Genomic DNA, 22,808 nt, shown 5'->3' on the forward strand with positions numbered 1-22,808 from the left:
GGGGGGTGGGGGGGGGGGGGGGTGGGGGGGGGGGGGGGTGGGGGGGGGGGGGGGTGGGGGGGGGGGGGGGTGGGGGGGGGGGGGGGTGGGGGGGGGGGGGGGTGGGGGGGGGGGGGGGTGGGGGGGGGGGGGGGTGGGGGGGGGGGGGGGTGGGGGGGGGGGGGGGTGGGGGGGGGGGGGGGTGGGGGGGGGGGGGGGTGGGGGGGGGGGGGGGTGGGGGGGGGGGGGGGTGGGGGGGGGGGGGGGTGGGGGGGGGGGGGGGTGGGGGGGGGGGGGGGTGGGGGGGGGGGGGGGTGGGGGGGGGGGGGGGTGGGGGGGGGGGGGGGTGGGGGGGGGGGGGGGTGGGGGGGGGGGGGGGTGGGGGGGGGGGGGGGTGGGGGGGGGGGGGGGTGGGGGGGGGGGGGGGTGGGGGGGGGGGGGGGTGGGGGGGGGGGGGGGTGGGGGGGGGGGGGGGTGGGGGGGGGGGGGGGTGGGGGGGGGGGGGGGTGGGGGGGGGGGGGGGTGGGGGGGGGGGGGGGTGGGGGGGGGGGGGGGTGGGGGGGGGGGGGGGTGGGGGGGGGGGGGGGTGGGGGGGGGGGGGGGTGGGGGGGGGGGGGGGTGGGGGGGGGGGGGGGTGGGGGGGGGGGGGGGTGGGGGGGGGGGGGGGTGGGGGGGGGGGGGGGTGGGGGGGGGGGGGGGTGGGGGGGGGGGGGGGTGGGGGGGGGGGGGGGTGGGGGGGGGGGGGGGTGGGGGGGGGGGGGGGTGGGGGGGGGGGGGGGTGGGGGGGGGGGGGGGTGGGGGGGGGGGGGGGTGGGGGGGGGGGGGGGTGGGGGGGGGGGGGGGTGGGGGGGGGGGGGGGTGGGGGGGGGGGGGGGTGGGGGGGGGGGGGGGTGGGGGGGGGGGGGGGTGGGGGGGGGGGGGGGTGGGGGGGGGGGGGGGTGGGGGGGGGGGGGGGTGGGGGGGGGGGGGGGTGGGGGGGGGGGGGGGTGGGGGGGGGGGGGGGTGGGGGGGGGGGGGGGTGGGGGGGGGGGGGGGTGGGGGGGGGGGGGGGTGGGGGGGGGGGGGGGTGGGGGGGGGGGGGGGTGGGGGGGGGGGGGGGTGGGGGGGGGGGGGGGTGGGGGGGGGGGGGGGTGGGGGGGGGGGGGGGTGGGGGGGGGGGGGGGTGGGGGGGGGGGGGGGTGGGGGGGGGGGGGGGTGGGGGGGGGGGGGGGTGGGGGGGGGGGGGGGTGGGGGGGGGGGGGGGTGGGGGGGGGGGGGGGTGGGGGGGGGGGGGGGTGGGGGGGGGGGGGGGTGGGGGGGGGGGGGGGTGGGGGGGGGGGGGGGTGGGGGGGGGGGGGGGTGGGGGGGGGGGGGGGTGGGGGGGGGGGGGGGTGGGGGGGGGGGGGGGTGGGGGGGGGGGGGGGTGGGGGGGGGGGGGGGTGGGGGGGGGGGGGGGTGGGGGGGGGGGGGGGTGGGGGGGGGGGGGGGTGGGGGGGGGGGGGGGTGGGGGGGGGGGGGGGTGGGGGGGGGGGGGGGTGGGGGGGGGGGGGGGTGGGGGGGGGGGGGGGTGGGGGGGGGGGGGGGTGGGGGGGGGGGGGGGTGGGGGGGGGGGGGGGTGGGGGGGGGGGGGGGTGGGGGGGGGGGGGGGTGGGGGGGGGGGGGGGTGGGGGGGGGGGGGGGTGGGGGGGGGGGGGGGTGGGGGGGGGGGGGGGTGGGGGGGGGGGGGGGTGGGGGGGGGGGGGGGTGGGGGGGGGGGGGGGTGGGGGGGGGGGGGGGTGGGGGGGGGGGGGGGTGGGGGGGGGGGGGGGTGGGGGGGGGGGGGGGTGGGGGGGGGGGGGGGTGGGGGGGGGGGGGGGTGGGGGGGGGGGGGGGTGGGGGGGGGGGGGGGTGGGGGGGGGGGGGGGTGGGGGGGGGGGGGGGTGGGGGGGGGGGGGGGTGGGGGGGGGGGGGGGTGGGGGGGGGGGGGGGTGGGGGGGGGGGGGGGTGGGGGGGGGGGGGGGTGGGGGGGGGGGGGGGTGGGGGGGGGGGGGGGTGGGGGGGGGGGGGGGTGGGGGGGGGGGGGGGTGGGGGGGGGGGGAAAGATTAGGGTGGGGGGGAGGGGGGGGGAGAGGGGGGGGGGGAAGGTGGCGGGGGGTGGGGGGGTGGGGCGGGGGGGGGGGGGGGGGGGGGGAGGGTGGGAGGGGGGGGGGGTGGGGGGGGGGGGGGGTGGGGGTGAGGGGGGGTGGGGGGGGGGGTGATTGGTGTTTGGAATATGCTGCCACAGGAGGTGGTGATGGCCACTAACCTGGATAGCTTTAAAAGGGGCTTGGACAGATTTATGGAGGAGAAGTCGATTTATGGCTACCAATCTTGATCCTCTTTGATCTGAGATTGCAAATGCCTTAACAGACCAGGTGATCGGGAGCAACAGCCGCAGAAGGCCATTGCGTTCACATCCTACATGTGAGCTCCCAAAGGCACCTGGTGGGCCACTGCGAGTAGCAGAGAGCTGGACTAGATGGACTTTGGTCTGATCCAGCTGGCTTGTTCTTATGTTCTTAAAAAATTTAGTGGGTCCAAGTTAAATTGGACTGTGGGTGACAAAGAAACCAGTGCCATTAAAAAAAACCCCTAATGGCTTGGCGCCATTGGGTGGAAGGTGCAAAGTACCCAGGTTTTTGTGGTCTGTAGCTATTGCCACAGGTAATTCCCCCAATTAAACTGGGGGTTTAGGTAACAGTCAGCTTAGGTAACAAACTCTCTCCTCATTCCACCTCTAAGAATACAGATCTGGATTTTATCTGTTGTCAAATAGGATCAGTAACAGGCCAAACTCATAATTGAAAGGTGACTAACAAATGAAGTAAATAAAATAAATAAGTTGATTGGTTTTAATCAACAGCCGGGCACAAAGGCTTTGCATTGCAAAGCAATTCATCTCAACTAGCAAGCTTCCTTTACACTGAACTTACCAGTGAGACATCCTGCACCAGGAACATCACCATAAGGCATATCAAGGCCTGCAAGTGGGGACAACTCAAAAAAAGACTCATCAAGAAGCGTCCTTAGGTATTCATGAACAAGCAGCTTCTTGTTACTGAGTGTGACAAAATATTGCATTTTCTCCTCCTCCTTTCTTGAGCTTTTCTAGCAACTCCCACTATCTGACACCAAACCCAAAAGATCAAAGGAAAACACCTAAGAACCTTTAAAACATATAATTCTATATAATTACATTTCTGTTAGACTGGTCAGGATAGCATATTTCTATATGCAAATAAAAATGGTTTGCAAACTATTTTAACAAATTCAAGGTGGATCTGTGTGACTGTGTACGTTCGGTGAATCTGAGGAAAATAACAGGTTCTATCCTACAAACCTGCTGACCTAGTGGCAGCCCCTGCTAGTTTAATTCAAGTGGTTCTTCCATCAGCAGAAGAACCTTTCACATCAGAAAAAAGCTCCCAGCATTGGAAAACTGTCAGACAGAGTAGTCGGATAACAACCCATTATATTACAAGATCAAAACATGACCTTCAGCTTTCACATCTAAAAGCGCTTTGTTTTCATATATATTCCTTAATTTCGATCAGGTCCATGAACTGATTTTTTAAAATAAAGATTTATAATGAAGCACATTTATTTTTGAATAAACAAAAAAAGCAACCAACAGAATTTTGCTTTCCTGTAGAACTAATGGTAGAAAATGCCATGTCACAGCTAACTCAGTGTCCTGTAGGGCAGTGGTGGTGAACCTTTTTGAGGCCGAGTGCCCAAACTGCAACCCAAACCCCACTTATATATCGCAAAGTGCCAACATGGCAATTTAACCTGAATACTAAGGTTTTAATTTAGAAAAACCAGTTGGTTCCAAGGCACACATTACTTGTGAGTAAGCTTGGTGGTAGTCGGTGGCTTTGCTTTGAAGCAACCGTGCAACGCTTCGAATGGGTGAATCATGACCCTAGGAGGGTTTAGAAGCAAGCCCCATTGCCAGCAATCGATCTTACTCCCAGGTAAAGGATTGCGCTTTAGTTCTTCCCATGAAAATCAGTGGGGTTTAACAGCACTTAACAGGGTTACCTACATGTCGTGCCCAGCGGCCCAGGCCAGCCTAGATGTGGGGGGGCAATTTTCCAAAAAAAACCCCACATGACGAACTCTGCGCGCGCGTGCCCACAGAGAGGGCTCTGAGTGCCACCTCTGGCACCCATGCCATAGGTTCACCACCACGGCTGTAGGGTGTTCAAGGCGAGACACACAGAAGTGGTTTGCTATTGCCTGCCTCCATGTAGTGAACCTAGACTTCTTTGGTGGTTTCCTATCCACTTACCAACGAGGTCAAACCTGCTTGGCTTCCGATATCGGGCTAGCCTGGATCATCCAGGTCATGACAAGAACTGAAACCTGATCCAAAAAGGAAATTACTTGGTTTTCTTCACTGTCAATTCCCTAACTTCATCATTTTGAAATTATTTAATATTCAGATATTGCCTTCTTCAAAAATATACTGTGGGAACAAACAGAAAGAACTAATGAAAAGGCAAGGGCGGAGGTTCACTACCTTCATGAGTCTTCCAGTTCAAATCTATGGGTCTGATTGAGCTCCTTTGGGCTGCTGCTCTCCGGCCCTTAAGAACATCACAAAAATAGTGACTCACTTTCCTGCCTTTGTCAGTGACTCATGATTAATTAAATCAACTTCACTCAGGCTCTAGATAGATAGGACTCACCATATATGTCTTTGAATTTATGATCAAGTGTGGGGCAAATTTAATTAAGTTTGCAAAAATATGCAACGCAGACAGTACAGATAACGTTTAAACAGAATGATAAAATTATCCAACAATCCTATGTAGGTTGTCCCTTATCTGTCCATCCTATAAAAATAAAATTCATGTCCCTATAAGTTGAGAAATAATCCAAATCCATTAAAATGTAGGATAAGTGACTTGCAATAAAGTTTACAAGCTTATATATCCTGAACACCGTCCTAGAATATTTAAACATGAAGGAGGAGGAGGAGTTTGGATTTATATCCTCCCTTTCTCTCCTGTAAGGAGACTCAAAGGGGCTTACAATCTCCTTTCCCCACAACAAATACCCTGTGAAGTGGGAGGGGCTGAGAGAGCTTGGAAGAACTGTGACTAGCCCAAGGTCACCCAGCTGGCATGTGTTGGAGTGCACAGGCGAATCCAGTTCCCCAGATAAACCTCCTCAACTCAAGTGGCAGAGGGGGGAATCAATTCTCCGGATTAGAGTGCACCTGCTCTTAACTACTACGCCACTGCTGCTCTCACTGGGAGAGACATACAGAAACATCTTATAAGGGTATTAGAGTTGGGTCGGGGTGGTCCAACAGATGGTTTCCAGCTACTGAGATTTGGTGTTGCTGAATTACATGCAACTGCATCCATTAAAAGCCTGGGTGATGTGATGTGACGATCACCTCCAGATTAGATTACTGTAACTCACTTTATGTGGGTCTGCCGTGGAGACTGACTCAAAAGCTAACACTAGTGCAGACTCCTTCCAGGCACATCTGTGAGACAGCATGTTATACTTGTGCTCCGGCAACTGCACTGGTTGCCGGTGGAATTCCAGATCAGGCTCACAGTAGGTTTGGGTTATACTGCCCAAGGAGGATGCTTTGGTCCTCCGACAAAAAAACTTCTGGTAGTCCCTGGTCCCAGGGATGCATGACTGGCCTTGACCAGAGCCAGAGCTTTTTCAGTCCTGGCTCCAGCATGGTGGAAGTCTGTCAGCTGAGACCAGGCCCCTGCAGGATCTTTAATAGCTCCACAGGGCTGGTAATGTTTCACAAGGCCTTTGGTTGGGGGCAATCATGTGTCCCGATACCATCTACTGGCCTCCCTATAACATGTTATCTTCAGTATGGTCCTTTTGAATGTTGCCCATTCCTGAATAGCTCTACAAGGGCATATGTATGACCTGGGCTGGTGGGTTTGTAGCAGGCTTAAATTTTTATTTAATGATAGTTATACTTTACGTATTCATAGAATTGGTTTAAAATGTTTGTGTGCTGCCCTGAGCCCAACTTTGGTTGGAGAGGGTAGAGCCTTAGATACCCTCCGCATTAGGAATATATTTCAATCAGATAGATTTCATACATAATTACAACCATATCTTATCATGACATTCTTGAATTTGATAAAAAGGCAAATCAATTTAATGTTTATCTTTGAAAGGAAAAAAATAAAACTACAAATTGTAGTATTACATTTGTTCATTAAAAACCCCTTTCACATTTGCAACTTCATGCATCTAATGAAGTGGGCTCTAGTCTAGTTTATGCCACAACCATCAGTCTTTAATGTACCACAACAAGACTTCTGGTTTTTGCTACTAAGTGGTGATATAAAAACCAAGCATTAAAAAGACTTGGAGGTATACATGAATTAAATCAAAGCCTAACAAGGGCCACTACACTGGGATGCCAAGTCCAGAAATTTCTGGAGATTTGGAGACAGTGCCTGGGAAGAGAAAAGTCTGGAGAGGGCAAGGAGCTCAAGAGTGATCCTTGTGAAGCTGCCATTTCGTTCCGGATTTCTGTAGACTGGAAGTCAGCTGTAATTCCAGGAGAACCCCAGGTTTCACATTTACATTGGTAACTCTAGCAGACATGGGACCGTTTGGCCAGCCATCTTGTGTTTCATTAATTGACCTGCAGACGTCTGTAGATGAACTATTTATGAATTCAAGTGGCTTTTCTTTCCTCTCATTTATTCTTACTATCTTTTTCAGGGTTTCTGGTTGATGATCTCAACTATGTTTTGCTTCCTTGGAATAGGAAGTGGGTTCCTGAATAGTATTTTTCATACCGTGCCTGTTTTGTTTAGCCAATATAAATTCCTTTCTTTGTTCAGTATCTTGAAAGTATAACCTGTATTGATATATTGTTTATACAAACTGACATAATTCAGAAGCAAGATAATCATGTAATGAAAGCTTTACAATGCACAACTGTATTCTGGTTTTGTAGCTTTTTTTTAACCTGACTCTGAACATTTCTATTGAAATCTCTGTGTTGCAATATAGCTTTCTTGCAATTGTATGTGCTGAGGATGGCAACCTCTGTCTCCCCCTTTTCTCATCTCCTTTTAAATGACTATTGAACATGGAGCCATGATACCTTCCTGTATTGATACAGAGAGCTGCAAATTGATTCATTTTTAAGAGGCAACGAAGAGAACAGTGTGCATTCATTCTACTTTGAATATAGCTGGTTGTCTGATGTATTTCACTTTAAAGTAAATGGGTTAGACCCGATTATTTATGGAATCGTGTTTGCACAAACAAATTTGGACTTTTCTCTCTACCCACCACCCAGCTGTCCCTTACCATTCAAGGGGCCTTCAGGACCTGTGCCGGGTATGACGTAGGGCCTGTGGGAAACGCGGGGGAGGGGGGTCAGCAAAAGTTGTTCCACCTCAACAGAAGTGCCCTTGTGCTAATGTAAAATAACTACTGGGTTCAACCCTATGCTCTTATTTGCTGAAATGGTTATACTCTATACTTTCTAGCCTCCCCCAGCTTGTTTTCCAGTGTAATTATTGCTTTAATGTGTGTTTCATTTTCACAGAGTTCAGTGTGGAAATGTTCACATTTAATTCAGTGATATATAAGTGAGTTCATTACACGGTAGTAGTGAAGTGAGAGGCTATACCACAACTTTCAATATTTATTCTCTTTAAGAAGGATTTCAGTAAGCTGAGAGTTTAAGTATATTGCTGTATGCAAAGAACGGTTATGATGATTAGCGTGACTGTTGTTCTATTTTATTTAGCAACTGGCACATACGTGCTAAGAGGAATCAACATTTCCTTTCAAAAAGCCCTTCCAAAGTTCAGTGAGTTCCTACAGAGATCATGTTCCGTGCTTTTTTTTGTTTTAGTAGTTCTTTTGAATACCCAGAGGGCCTTCAGCCTGCAACAGTTGTTTGGGAAGCATATGTTTAAATTAGAGAAGAATATTGCTTGTCTGCCTAGAGGAACTCAAAGCCACCACAGTTTTTGGCCCAATAAGCTGGCGACTCAACTGATGGTACATAAATGCAATCATGCAAATGTTTTCTTAGTACCCCTTCAGTGCTGGAAGAATAGAAAATGATCAGAAAACTGGGACAATTTAAGGGGATCACTGCAGGAAATGGAATTTTAAGAATGTACAAGTTCAGGGCAAGCGACTGAAACGGTATAGTGCAGGGGCGAAGAGCTCATTTGTTAAGAAGGTCAGCTATGACATAAATGTGACTTGGTCAGGTCGAGTCCAAGGAGGAGTGACTGCCTCAGCTGCCGAGCCCCCAGCAGACTTGCCAGCCCAGATTGACAATGGGGGAGGTAGTTGGCACTGGTGGGGCTGTTGGCTGCCTCAGCTGGTGAGCCCACAGTGGACTTGACAGCTCAGAATGGCACTGGGGGTGGGGGTAGCTGGCAGTGGAGTGTGGGAGATGCAGCAAGCTTTTCAGTGCAGATGGACATAGGAGGGGAGTGGCTCGCTTGGCTAGATCAGGAGCAGGGTGATGAGTGTCTGGACTGGCTAGCCCACACTGGAATGGGAAGGGTGTCTGCACTGATAAGTCTGCTGCAGGCTCACCAGACCAGACTGGGAGCAAGGGAGGGTTGCCTCAGCTGGCTTGCAGTACTGATAAGCCCCCTCAAGGGGCTGAATCCAACTCTCAGGCTGCACATTTGACACACCTGGTGTAGTGTTCTTTGTAAATTAAAAGTAATTGATTTTGTTGCAGATAAGCAATAAGAGTCTTTGCAATTAGCTCTAGCCCAGAGACCATATGGCCGTTCTCACCAAAGCCAAGGCCTTTTCAGCTTTGGTCCCAGACTGATGGAACTCTCTGTCAAGTGAGAGTCAGGTCCCTGCAAGATCTGATGCAGTTCCCCTGGCCTGGAAGACAGAGATGTTCTGCCGGGCCTTGACAGTTTTTATCTTGCTGGTACTTCCCTTTCCCTTTCTCTTTTCTTTTTCTCCGTCTGACTGGCCCGATTTTTTTGATATATGATGGGACCACTGAGATATTAATTAAGGGTTTAAATTATATTATAGGTAATTTGAAATTGTTTCATTGTGTTGTAAGTCAAGTCTCCTTGAGCCTGGCTTGTTAGGAGAGGGGGGGGGGGTAAAAAATTGAATATATAAATAAATCATCAGGTGTCACCCACCATGGAGGGAAGGGTGCAGGGTGTAGCCTGATCTTATCAAGCTGGAAGCTGAGCAGGGTCAGTGCTTGGAAGGGAGATCACCAAAGACGACTCTGCAGAGAAAGGCAGTGGCAGACCACCTCTGCTTTTCACTTGTCTTGAAAGCCCCTGCTCAAGTCACCATAAGTCGGCTGTGAGTTGATGGCATTTTACACACATACTTCACCCACCACATGGAGTACTAAGTCAATATCTGCATTCTGTCTTTATGGAAGATGTGATGTTTGAACAGGCCACAGAAGCTTTATTTATTCACTCTTATTTGTTCACCTTACCAGTCCTGTGCTGGAAGCACACTGCAACATTTATATGCAACAATGTCAATAAAATATTAACTAAAGAAACTCTATGTCCATAAATCATAAAAGAAGCAAAACATTCCTACAGTAGCTTTCTTGTCTCAAGACCCTTCTCTCAGTCTTACGTTTCTCGTCGCTTCTATTAATCTGAAAATTGTCCCAGCGTTCTCTAGGAAAAAACTGTGAACTCGAGATAAATGTATGAATTTGTGGCAAAAAAGCTTTAAATATCTATAGGCCACCTGTCAATTACGGAGGGTTCTCAAGAAGGCTAGCAACTGCGTCATTTATTGAACAATTGTTCCCTCAAGCCTGCCTATACCTCACTCTGTCCTTGTTGTCTCCATGGGCTATATGTACAACAAAAAGACCGACTGAATTGTATTGCACCTAACTCATTCATGCTATCTGGAATCGTATAAAATTATCTCTGGGTGGGGTCTCTGTGTGATTAATTACTATGCCTTTGTGTGTTAAGTGACATCAAGTTGCTTCCAACTCATGGTGACCCTGTGAATCAATATCCTCCAAAATATTCTGTTGTTAACATCTTTGCACAGGTCTTGCAAACTGAAGGCCATGGTTTCCTCGCTAGCATCAATGAATCTCCTGTTGAGTCTTCCTCTTTTTCTGCTGCCTTCAACTTCTTCTAGCATTATTGTATTTTCCAGTGACTCTTAACTTCTTATTTTGAGACCAAAGTACGACAGCCTCTGTTTGGTCATTTTAGCTTATAGGGACAACTCAGGCTTGATTTGATCTAGAATCCAATTATTTGTGTGTGAGAGAGGGGAACGGTGGTCCATGGTATTTGTAACATTCTCTTCCAATACTACATTTCAAAAGAATATAACTTTTTTCACATCAGCTTCCTTCACTGACTAGCTTTCACATCCATACATAGAAACAGGGACTATTATGTTTAAAGTGTAAAATTTCAAGTGTAACATTTCTAGAAATTTTGAAGTCATAAAAAATGGCAAGGGGATGGTATCTTCAAATTTTGAACAATGTTTTAACAACATGAAAGTGCATTTTATGCAGTTTTGCATATACAATTATTTACAGAATTTTCAACATAAATGCCTTAATGTTCTACAACCAAAACTACTAATATACTCAGTATTTGACAGCAGAAAACTGCTGCACTCACTGGCACTATTAGTGTAATATGAGATGACGGTAAAATTAAACATTGAAATTAGAAAACACTGGAATGCTGAATCCTGAAAGGCAAAATCTAACATTCTACATACTGCACCACAACTGTTCTACTAAGGTCTTACAACAGTGTGTGTGATTAATCTCTTTCAGATTCCTTTAATCATTACTTCTCTTTAAATTGCCAAACCAAGCTCATTATAAACAGTTAATGCATTTCTAGTAAACATTGAGGCAATGCTTGTATTTTCCATGAGAGGCAAATATCTGCGGGTATGTCTTCAAATAACTCTCTCTGCTTTTGCCGTTTAACTTGTGAAGTGCGCCATGACTGATCTCAGGACAAGAAGAGATTGGCCTCTTATTTCCAAAACTAAAACCTTTCTTAAGATGTGTAGAAATAAATACATGACACTAATGGGTTTTTCTTGTTCTCGTTTCTTGCCTCTGTGGTTAGAGGCATCTAATTTTAGTTCCATTAGTGCTGGTCAGAGAGTTATTTGGTTTCTGCCTTTTCTTTAAAATAATATGCTTCACATAGACCTGGGATTCTTAATGTGTGGGGTGCACCTCCCCCATGTAAGTATAAACAGACTCCAGGGGCATTGTGAGTCAGCTCTCAATTATAAATTGTTTTATCTGTATTTTACATACACAAACTTCTCAAAATTACTTTCCACAAAACTTGTGTTTGTGTTCACTTTCAGTCTACCCTAGAGCCTAAATGTTAAGCTCTGGGTTAAAAAAAGCTCTGGGTAAAAAATTTTGAGGCCCGAAGATGCAAACTCACCCTGCCTAAATTTTATGTCAGATTCATGGGAAGTGTGGGTCATAAGATCTTTCTCAAGTGAGGTGTGACAGCAAAAAGTGTAAGAACCACTGATCAACACAGACAGGCTAGAAGATTGATGATATGTACTTGTGGCATGTATATCTTGCTAAGTATCCTTGGTTTTTTTTCTGCTGCAAATAGCCTTGACCTTTTGAAATGCCCTTTTTGAGGTTCAGCAAAGTGGTTTGGGAGTCTGCAGCTTGAGGGGAAACGTGCTGAACTCATTTGTGTTGAGACACACTTTGTGTTAAGGAACCTTCTTTCTGCTCCTTCAAGGGCTGATGTGGGTGAGGGGATGATTACTTCCACAGAACAGCTGTATTTCATTACAATGCAGAGCATGGGATTCAGTCAAAAGAATACACAATCCACTTAAAAAATTGGTATCTGACAAAGAGAGCTTTGACTCTAGAAAGCTTACACCCTGAAAATATTGTCTGCCTCTAAGGTGCTACTGGACTCAAGTATACCTTTCCAATCAAAGTGAGTGTGATCCACGCCCAACTGGTTTAAGTTAAAGAGGAACAGTGAGCTTGTCATTCTTAGCCACTACTGAGACCAAGGCTGACATCGCCAAAATTACATATGAATTCCAACAGCAGCTTCACACTGTAGTCTCCCTTGGAAATCTTTTGCTAAAATGTGATAACTTTCCAGTCTTACATAATGTCCTTAGAGATTCAAATGTCCCCCTGTCCCCACTTTTGGAATGTTTCCATTTTTAACATCTGCTCTTTGCCAATTTATTATCTTTTGCAAAACAAACTGTCTGTTTTGACCAGTGTAAATAGCAAGCGATGGCAAGTCTTGGGGAGAACTTCTTCCAAAAAAGGGATATGTTAGAGAAACTTTAACTGGAAGCCATAGATAATGACCAATCCTGAACTGTTATTGTCTATGCCCTGCCTGCTCTATAACAGATGACGCTTAGGTTCTCATCTGGCCTGTTGATCTGTTTTTTTCTCCTTATGGTTTTAAGAACAATTGATGTGACTTGTACAGGTATTTGACTCTATTCAAAAGACCAGGGCAGAGACTATATGTTAGGGCTTGACTGTAGACAATGGATTATGTGGCATATACTGGTACCAGAAGCATGTGGGGAAATGGAATTTTTGATTGCCATCTTGTAGGTGCATATGTGTTTGACAAATACTTACACAGTAGTAGTGTTCCTGTTGCACGCACTGTTCCAGGCTCTGCTTGATGATGGCGGCGTGGAAGGTATTGAAATTCTGGTGGAATATGTCAAGGGCCTAATTTTGACAGATCCAAATAATGGTGACGATATCAGTGCATCTTAAGAGGAAGAGAGGGTAGACTATTGGAGTGTCAGGTGTGGTACTGGGTGTTTGCCCCTGACAGAGTGGACCTGGCCAGACGGAGAACGTGAAAGGCCATGGAGGATTTTGTGGAATTTGGGGGGGGGGGAGGGGGGGAGGGCAGGTGTATCACCCACCCTGACATTTCATTTCACATGCCATCTCTGTATCGGAATGACCGTGTCCTTCCATGGACTTAGAAGAAGAACAAGGAGTCTCCTATAGGAGACTCAAAGGGGCTTACAAACTCCTTTCCCTTCCCCCCTCACAACAAACACCCTGTGAGGTAGGTGGGGCTGAGAGAGCTCAGAAGAACTGTGACTAGCCCAAGGTCACCCAGCTGGTGTGTGTTGGGAGTGTACAGGCTAATCTGAATTCCGCAGATAAGCCTCCACAGCTCAGATGGCAGAGCGGAGAATCAAATCCGGTTCCTCCAGATTAGAATACACCTGCTCTTAACAGCTATGCCACTGCTGCTCCTTATGGCTTCACAACATTAGATCTGCATTGTATGAGTGGTTGTTGGTATAGGAACCTTTGGTGGGAGCAAGGAGCGGCCCTCATTCTTTGGCAGGTTGCGCATAGGGACTGATTTGTTCAGGGGAGGAGGAGCCTGTGTGCTGGCCTTCCCCATTTGTAGGGGCCTCTATAAGAGGCCTTGGGGGTGGAGCGAGCCTGGGGACTGCATGCCCAGGTGGGAGCTTCTGGTCGCTCACACCCCCTGGCAGCAAGGGGAGTTCATTTAGAGGCCAGCACCCAGATGACTCCCTCTATCTTGCTGCTCCGGTTTTCTTCTGGCATTCTGGCTTGGGGGAAGGTTATCACTGGGGGACAGCAGGCATGCTGCCCAGAGTTCGGATCCGTCCCCTATGCTACACCTCTGTTTCCTTAGCCAGCATTCCAATACACAGGCTGTGGCCAAATATTACTCCACAAATAATTGTTGAAGCAGCGGCTTACTCGCGAGTAGGTCACCTTGCAGGATGCAATGCAAACAAGAACCGAAAGACACACAGTCACCAGTGCAGTTCTGTTTATTGCTAACTACTGTCAAAGTGCTCCACCAGACCACAGGTGTTTCCAGGCACACATCACCCTGTAGTCTGTGCCAACTATATACAATTGAGGTGCCAATCAGGTGCCCATGTCTTATCTGACTTTGCACACGGTACACAGTTGTGCACACAGCCCTAATTATGCACACGGCACCTGCTGGAAGGAGGGTCCACCTGTCATCTAGATTTTGTCCATCTAAACACATGTTCTGACACCCCTTCCAAAATCGGTATGACAGACTTTACATATTTACATTTGATACAGACATCACATTCAGCTGTTTACACAATAGCTTATATTTTTCTTTTGCAGTAGGCTTGGTTAAGGCGTCAGCTATATTCAACTTAGAATCTACATATTGCAGCTTAATGAACCCGCTTTGTACTAATTCCCGTACATGTTCATATTTCACGCCTATGTACTTGGTTCTAGCCTTTAGGTTTTTGGTTTCTGCTAGATCAAGGGTAGGGAAACTGCGGCTCTCCAGATGTTCAGGAACTACAATTCCCATCAGCCCCTACCAGCATGGCCAATTGGCCATGCTGACAGAGGCTGATGGGAATTGTAGTTCCTGAACATCTGGAGAGCTGCAGGTTCCCTACCCCTGTGCTAGATGAATGGCTGTCTGTGAATCCTCCAACACGGGTATTGGTTGTTGAACAGTTTCTCCTAGCTCTGACAACAATGCCTTTATCCATAACAGTTCGTTGCATGTTTCAGAGATGGCACAGAACTCAGCCTCAGCAGTTGATAGACTGACTGAGGTCTGTCTATGGGACTGCCAGGATACTGGTACATTGGCATAGGTTATTACAAAACCTGTGCATGACTTGTGGTTCTCACCGTCAGCAAACGAGCTATCAGTTGTAGCACATAGCATGTTACCCTGTTTATCAGCTTTGACCAGTAACCCTAGTTCAGCAGTGCCATGTAAATACCGTATCACACGAGTCAGACCTATCCAGTCATGCTGCAATGGCTTAGCAGCATGACGGCTTAGAATGCTTACGGCAAAAGCCAGGTCTGGTCGCGTCTAGTTAGCAATGTGGAGTAAACTTCCTAACAGAGACCTGTATAGTTCTGGTTGTCTGCATTTTATTGTTCTGTACCCTCAACCTCCCACTCCCCTCCTTAGGCAGCAATGTGCTTATCCAATTTTCTTTCTTAACTACACGAGATGATAAACTTGTGCATTACTTGGATCATCTATCCTTTGGTAAGCTTGACACAGTGGAAGTGTAGTGAGAAAAGCATTTGTTAATCAGCAGTTGCCTAAGGTAACCATGCAGGGACCTTGCTGATTGAACTGGAATGTAATGGAACTGGAGAATTGCAAGAGCTACACAAGATGACTGTTAAACCACAGCTGTTGATTTTTGTGCTCTACATAAGATCCATTATATCAAAATGTGCAGTTGAAATATTTTTGGACAAAGATCACCTGCAGTTTTCTTTAGCTGTGCTTAGAAACCTTTGTTCAGCAAAGGAGGTCACAAGGGTCCTACCAGTGTAGCATTAAAGCTTCTTCCTTTTCTAGCTTTCTTTGCGCATGGTTTTGTATTCTTTCAAGATATTAGCCTGCCTAGCACAGCATCTCCAGTTCACTACAAGAATATTCTGGACCAGTGAATAGATACTGTGATGAGACTGAACTGGAACAATTTTAACCTTTGAAAGAGGTATGACAGCATACAGAAAGGGAAACAGGGTAGTTTCCCCACTACTGCAGCTCAATGGTGCTCAGAGCTGCACCTGTTATATTTCCATGCATCCTTGAAAGACACAGGTACCTTGTGTGACAACCATTATGATAACCATTCAGAAGCACTATCACATTCCTACTGGTTGCTACTGCTGGAATTGCCTTTGCCGGTAATCTTTAGCCCTGGGGTTAGGGAACTGTGCATGTCGGGTGTCTGCCTGGTTTTATATATTTGGTTATTTTTATCCTGATTTTCTCTACTCAGTGTGAATTCAAAACAGCTTATGCAATGAGAAAAAGGAAATAATCAAACAGAACAAGTCTACCTACCATCTGCAGGGGAGAGGAGGAACAAAGTATATGGTAAAAGCTCTGCCCTCATGGAAATGATTTCCTCCCGAACCTGATGGTATATGAGAAGATGAAGACTTGGGGATAGTAATTACTAATAGCTTCCACGACTAGTTGTTCATTACTGCTTGAGAAGTATGAGGTTGCCACCATCTTGTTGGACTGTACCAATACAGAAGGGGGGACTTGAACCTATCTCTGTCTATATCAGGTAAAATAGCTTTTGTACTGCAGTTTTTTGATTCAAGCCAGAATAGACTGTTTTGGAACCTTTCACTATGCACAACCAAGGATCATATACATTTCAGATGCTTAAATCTCTTTCTGTGTGTGTGTGTGACTGTACTCCCCAATATTGAGTACCAGCATTCTTTTTTCAGGGCGCTCCCAAGTTCTGATCCTCGTGCTTCAGCCTGCTCCAGACAGCCAATGAAAAATAGTGGCCTCTCAGTAACAGCCTGTTGGGAATTGTTATGATCCCCTTCCACCCCACATCTTAAAACATGCATTGAAGCCGGGATATTTATGGATAGAATATATATGTGAGATATATTTCTGATATATTAATGCTAACAGATATATATGGTGTGGCGCAGGATAAAATAGGCTAACAGCAAACCTAAGAAATAGCAAAGGCCCTTTCCGCACGGGCGTTTATGGCGCCCTGGGGATGGCAAAAACGCCGTCCCCAGGGAGCCATTCGCACAGGGGGTGCAGCTGCTTCGCAGCCGCGCCGCCCTCACGTTGTCCGACCGGTGTGAAGCCGGCATTTCCCAACCTCGCTCGGGGAGCGAGGTTGTTGGGAAATGCCGGCTTGGAGCCACTGCCGTGCGAACGGCAGTGGCTCCAAGGCGCCCTCCCACTCCCACCCATCACTTACCTGGTCCCTGGCCCTCCGGCGCGTCGCCGAAGCCTGGGGACACGCCCCCCTGCCCTGCAACGCTCAAGCAGGCGCGCAGGGCCGGGGGGGGCATGTCTCCAGGCCTCGGCGAAGTGCTGGAGGGCCAGGGACAAGCCGGGTCGGCCGGGCGACGGCGCTCCACAGCGCCGTCGTCCCAGCCGGTTCTGGGACCGTCCATGCGGATGGTCCCAGCATCGTTGGGTCGGCATGGATTACGCCAACCCAACCCCTTCCGCCTCTGTGCGGAAGGGGCCATACAGTCAGTTGAAAATAAATCTACTCATTGGCTCCTTGATGTTCACACCCAAGCCAGAGCCACAGCTGATAGAGTTGCAAATGTGAACTATCCCTTGAATTGAGATGCTGCAACCTTCCTCCCCTTCAGCTCTTCCTAAGACTTCCTAAGTGCTCCCATCCCTGATGTAATCTCGCTACCTCAGCTAAATTACAATAGCCAGAGACTCACTCTGCCGGCCACCTATTTAAGGTGTTGCTAATGTAATCAAGAGAACAATTCCCTGGGTTAGGACAATAGATAGAGCTGCTAATTCACTCAGCCCCGCAACCCAGCACGGCTGTAAGAAACAAAACCTAATGCAAAGGGTCTCTTTTCCCCCCAAACCAGACACCCACCCTATAAAAGTCCTGCTCACCTTAAGCTCATGGATCATTTCTAACCTGAACCTCCCTTGGTGAAGTTGGTGTGAGACACAATATCATCCTTCTACGGGATCTCTGTGCTGGCATAGAGTCCCTGCCTTCTACTTCGTCTGCTGCATTGGAACCATTAGGTAACGTATCACCCTGCTGCCTTCCCAATTCCCTTTCTATTATCTAAACCTATTTTTCTCACCTTTTTATATCTCTAGGAACTTGTATGTATGTACCTCCATATCTTCCTCTATGTGTGCTTGAAACCAAATTTATATAAACATTTTAAACTTGATTTGGACTCCTTGTGTTACTCTGCGGAACGCTCCTTGCCAATTTCCCCGCATACATAGTCTCAAAGATCCCTGCCTAGCCTCCTCTTGCATTGCCAAGCTAAGTTGTTTCTTCTCCAAAAAGCTCTGCCAAGCTAAGTTGCTCTCCCCAAAGCATTGCCAAGCTGAGTTATTTCCTCATTGCTACTCTGAGAAAGATATTCATACTGTTACCCCTTAACAGAATCTGCAGAAGGAAAGTGGAACTGGCGGTAATTGGTGCAGGCTGGTACATGATTACTGGCACCTTAAAAAAAAACCCACATACACACCATTTAAATGCTTTGGGCTAAAGGACTTGCAGCCCAAAATTGTTATGGGATAACTCTAATATTTGGTCGGCATAAGGCAAGTTGTGGGCTGTACTGAATTAACTGAACGAGTAAAATGCCAATTTGGTTGATGAGTTTCATTCTCATAGTCTTGCTTTGTGCTTCCTGAGTATGCAAGACATGAAGTTACCCTGAAGGTAGAAGATTATTCTTCTTCATTTTAGTTTTAATGTTAGCATTCAAGACAGAGATTCAGCGTTAGCATTCAAGACAGAGATTCAGCATTAGCATTCAAGACAGAGATTCTTTTGAAAGTGTAATAAGCATACCAAGGAAAAAGTAAGCGGAGTCTTTAGAGGATAATTTTTGAACTTTCATCATTTCAGAGTTCAAGTTTATTTACAGGTGTGTGTGGGAGAGGCCAGGTGAATGGTTTTGGATGCGTTTTACACTACAGTGGCATTGCTGAAACTAAGCTAATGTAAGTCGGGTCAGCCTCTTTGATTGGAGACCTCTGGAAGCCCAAAGGGCAATCGTAGCATTCAATTACCAAGGCTGACCCCACTCTGATATAAGCTCTGAAAACTTGGTGGAGAGGCAACATGTGGGAGGAAGGCAATACTGACCGACAGTTGGCGTGGCCTAGTGATGGATGGAGGGCAGCAAGGAGGGAGTGGCAATGGTCAGTGGTCAAGTAAGTAGTGACAACAAGGGGGGATGGACTTCCCATCCCCTCTTGCAGTCCTTGTGGTTCTCCACTTCTTTAATATTGTAATTATGCCAATAAAATATAGATTCCTGTTCTGAAAAAGGATTAAAGCAAAAACCAAAAAAATCAAGAGGGAATGAAAAGAGACAAGGGATTGCAAGGGCAAATAAATGAGAATGTAATGGACATATAGAAGCAGAGCTGAAGCAGAATTTTGTGCAAAACTAAGGTTTGGAAGAGATTTTGAAGGATGATGGAACCATAAAAAACACTATTATCTGGCTTTGTTGACTACTTTGTTCAGGTGTAAGAACAAGTCATGGCTTGGTGCTATATGAATGAGCCTAGCAATGTAAACCTAGACAGTTACACCCCTCTAAGCCGGTAGACTATGGTTAGAAGGGTTGTTCATGATGGCACTGTAAGTCTCTGCCCCTGACTGTTTGGGTTATATGAAAGAGAATTTACATATTATGATATAATATGATAATATAGGGAGCAGCAGTGGCGTAATGGTTAAGAGCAGGTGCATTCTAATCTGGAGGAACTGGGTTTGATTCCCCGCTCTGCTGCCTGAGTTGTGGAGGCTTATCTGGGGAATTCAGCCTGTACACTCCTACACACCCCAGCTGGGTGACCTTGGGCTAGTCACAGTTCTTCAAAGCTCTCTCAGCCCCACCTACCTCACAGGGTGCTTGTTGTGAGGGGGGAAGGGCAAGGAGATTGTAAGCCCCCTTGAGTCTCCTACAGGAGAGAAAAGGGGGATATCAATCCAAACTCTTCTTCTTCTACACCAAGTATAGTATAGTATACATCAGCTATAATGGCAAACTATGCAGAATTCTAGTTATAATAAATATTTTAAAAGAATTGCCGGAGGAAGGAATGTGAGGGCCCAGGCACCTGCCCACCCCACCCCCCGTGCATGCATATTTATTCATATAAGGACTAAACTTAGTGTGCTGCCGGCAGACAGGGCATGGTCAGGTGCAGCCTCGCAGAGCAATGTGGGTGGCGGGCACAAACATGGTCAGGTCACAATCCAATATGTCAAAATGGGTGGTAGGGAAGGTGTCATCAGGTCACAGTCCAGTAGGTAGGCAAGCATGGGCAGGTCACAGTCCAGTAGGTCAGGGCAGGCATGGGCAGACAGCCCCAGGTCCAGAGCACAGGAATCCAAGCAGACACGCAGACTAGGAGCTTCAGCAAGCATGGGAAGATCGAGCAGGAAGTGCACTCACTGCACCCAAGCAAAACTAAGCCCAAGGCAAGGTTTATATAGGAAGCTCTGGTTACTGAGGCTGCAATCCTGCAAGAGCTCAGTCCTCCTCAGATGCAGTTGCTTCCTTCTCACAGAGCCTTCTGCCATACCTGGCAGAGAAATGAGTACTCCTCCTTTGGCTCCATAGCTGCTGCTGCTGCTGTCTCTGTCTCCTTTGCACAGCTGGCTCATCACAGGGCTTGATGGAGGACTGTCAAGTTCTCTCAGCTGCGTGGCATCAGGTGAGGAAGAGCTGGTGGCTGACTCTGCTGCTTGAATTTCCTCCTGAGCAGCCTGCTCTGGCTGAACAGCATGGTCAGCTTCTGCTTCCTCATGAGGAGCCGGTTCTGAGGCCCAGCGTTAGCATCTGAGTCCAGGTAACTGCCCACATGCTGGCCCATGACACTTGGTTTGTTGTTATGTCAAATGCCTGTGTCTTTACCATGAAATGGAATCCTGTTACAAAATACCAAGTCTCTCACTATGTGGCATTTTCATAGAGAAAAAGGGTGCATTAAATTATGTACAAGATAGGTAGTAAGTCTTTGTTTCCGCATTCAAATTTGAGAGTAATCCAGATTCTGATACCATGATCCATTATATCGTTTTAACACTGCTGTTTGTATCACTTCCTTTCAGGAGACTCAAAGAAATCAAATTTTGCTCTGCTAGGTGCACCAATACTTAGCACCATTCATTCACACATAGCAGGAAAGCCATGTTGTGAATTCTCAAGAGCTCATTCTTTTTGCTGCACAGCTGGTGTCAGGGATGTTTCTACAGGAAAGCAGCTCTGTCAGTATTAGTTCTCATTACTTGTGGTGTTACATTCCACAGAATAAATTGGCCTGCCTCATTTGGCAGTCCCACCCTTTTCACTTTCCTGAGTTATGCTTGAGTAGAATTCAAAACAGTTGATTCACAGGTTATCAAGGATCAAATATGCAAGTCATCTATGGGAGAGGTCTATTTGCTCATAAGAGTAATTTAAATCAAGGAAATTTAATGCATCAACAAAAAGGTCAATTTAAGTCACTGAGTTTTATATAATTCCCCATTTTAAAACATCGATTTCTGAACTGCCCTGGCCTGGATAGCCCAGGGTCTGGTTAGTGTTTGGATGGGAGAGCACCCGGGAACACCAGGGTTGCTACGTAAAAGGAGGCAATGGCAAACCACCTTTGATCGTCTCTTGCCTTGAAATCTCATAAATCAGCTGTGACATGATTCCAAAAAGCAAAAAATTCTAACTGAGAATAGACATGAACTAGTTACTACTTAAAAAAAAATATTTCCAATGAGATACAATTTTCACAAGGCCTATTAGTTTCATCCAAAATCTACATCATTTAAATTATATCCTAGCTCACAGGAGGCTAAATTTGCTCCACTGTAAAATTGGAAGCCACCAAATTGCAGTGCATGTGGGTTGCATGACCAGAATCTTTTTGAGACCAAGTGCCCAAATTGCAACCCAAACCCCACTTATTTATCACAAAGTGCCAACCCGGCAATTTAACCTAAATGCTGAGGTTTTAGTTTAGAAAAAAAAACGGTTGGCTCCCTCTTCCTCCGCCCCACCTACTCGAGCAGGAGCCAGCCTGCCCTAGCCATCAAGTCCTGCATGCACCACTCTGTGCCTCTCTAGCATCTCTGCCTCCTCTGTGCCCCCGCCCCCCCGGGGCAGCAGCCATTCGGAGCACAGGCACCAGGCCCGCCAGCCGAGTCCTCCCTGCTCACCGTGGTGCATGCACATCGTGCTCAGTGGCCCAGGCCAGCCTAGATGTGTGTGTGAGGGGGGTGATTTTCCGCCCCCCACATGACGAACTTGTGTGTGCGTGCCCACCGAGAGGGCTATGAGTGCCACCTCTGTCACCCGTGCCATAGGTTCGCCATCACTGACTTAGAGGCAAGGGATAGATTTCTTTTTGGCTCTTGCAGTTTATCTGCATGCACGTTAGGCAAGATCATGAACAGTAAAACTGCATTTTCATACAGGAGCGTAGATTTGGCCGTTTCCCAGGGGTGGAGTTATCCACGCTGACCAAATGTGTATGAGTAATTTTGTGTTTTTCCCTCATGCTTACAGAGCTTCACTACTCCGTTTTTAAAAAAAAGTATCTTATAAATATTAAAAACGTGGTTGATTTCCACAGAAAGGAAAGTAAGGGAGCCAAATCATAACCAGCATTATGACATAGCATTAAATACAGGGCAGCGTTGCATTTACACAAGTGCTTGACCTCGATTAGCTGATACCATGGTTTGCAAGCCAGCCATTGGTTATCCTGAATTTAAAGTTAGTAACGGAGAGTGACTATGCAGATGTAATGCTGCACCATATTTAATTATGACTATGGAGGACAGGGTGAATTCACACAGATGAGATGAGGAGGGTGGGGAAAAGTGCATTAAACTGCAGTACATGTCCAACCTTCTCACCATGGTTTGGAGACAGCTATTGTTCTGTTTATAATACATTACCAAAAGCTGAATCCCAACCTCTGCAAATATGGCTACAATTCTGAAAGGGAACTTTCTGAACTATCCAAAGACATAACACATCTTATAATTTATAAAACTGCCATGTCCAGTGGCGTACGGCCCTAGGGACATGGGATAACCCATGTCCCCGGGCACATGCCTTTTGGTCACGTGGGGGGTGCCAAAGCTGAGCCGGCTGTCAGGGCTCCCAGTCCTGCCTCCCTTGGCTGGGGAGAGCAGGACCGGAAGCCCCTGCCTCCCTGACAGGCGCGCTTGCACACCTTGGGAGGCCTCTCTCCCAC

General features: G+C 48.7%; 2 protein-coding genes across 3 annotated transcripts in view; one reads left to right on the forward strand and one right to left on the reverse strand.

The window, feature by feature from the left end:
* The window catches only part of LOC125433813 (methylcrotonoyl-CoA carboxylase beta chain, mitochondrial-like), a 73,339-nt gene extending 70,293 nt beyond the window's left edge, over positions 1-3,046 (reverse strand). For both annotated transcript variants that reach the window (XM_048498690.1, XM_048498689.1), the window contains exon 1: positions 2,910-3,046. In XM_048498690.1, the coding sequence (XP_048354647.1) occupies positions 2,910-2,949 (40 nt within the window). In that variant the 5' untranslated portion in view covers positions 2,950-3,046. The remainder of the gene's footprint in view (positions 1-2,909) is intronic.
* The window catches only part of WLS (Wnt ligand secretion mediator), a 109,926-nt gene that overhangs the window by 38,630 nt on the left and 48,488 nt on the right, over positions 1-22,808 (forward strand).

The sequence above is a fragment of the Sphaerodactylus townsendi genome, linkage group LG05 (assembly GCF_021028975.2).
Source record: "Sphaerodactylus townsendi isolate TG3544 linkage group LG05, MPM_Stown_v2.3, whole genome shotgun sequence".
NCBI lineage: Eukaryota > Metazoa > Chordata > Lepidosauria > Squamata > Sphaerodactylidae > Sphaerodactylus > Sphaerodactylus townsendi.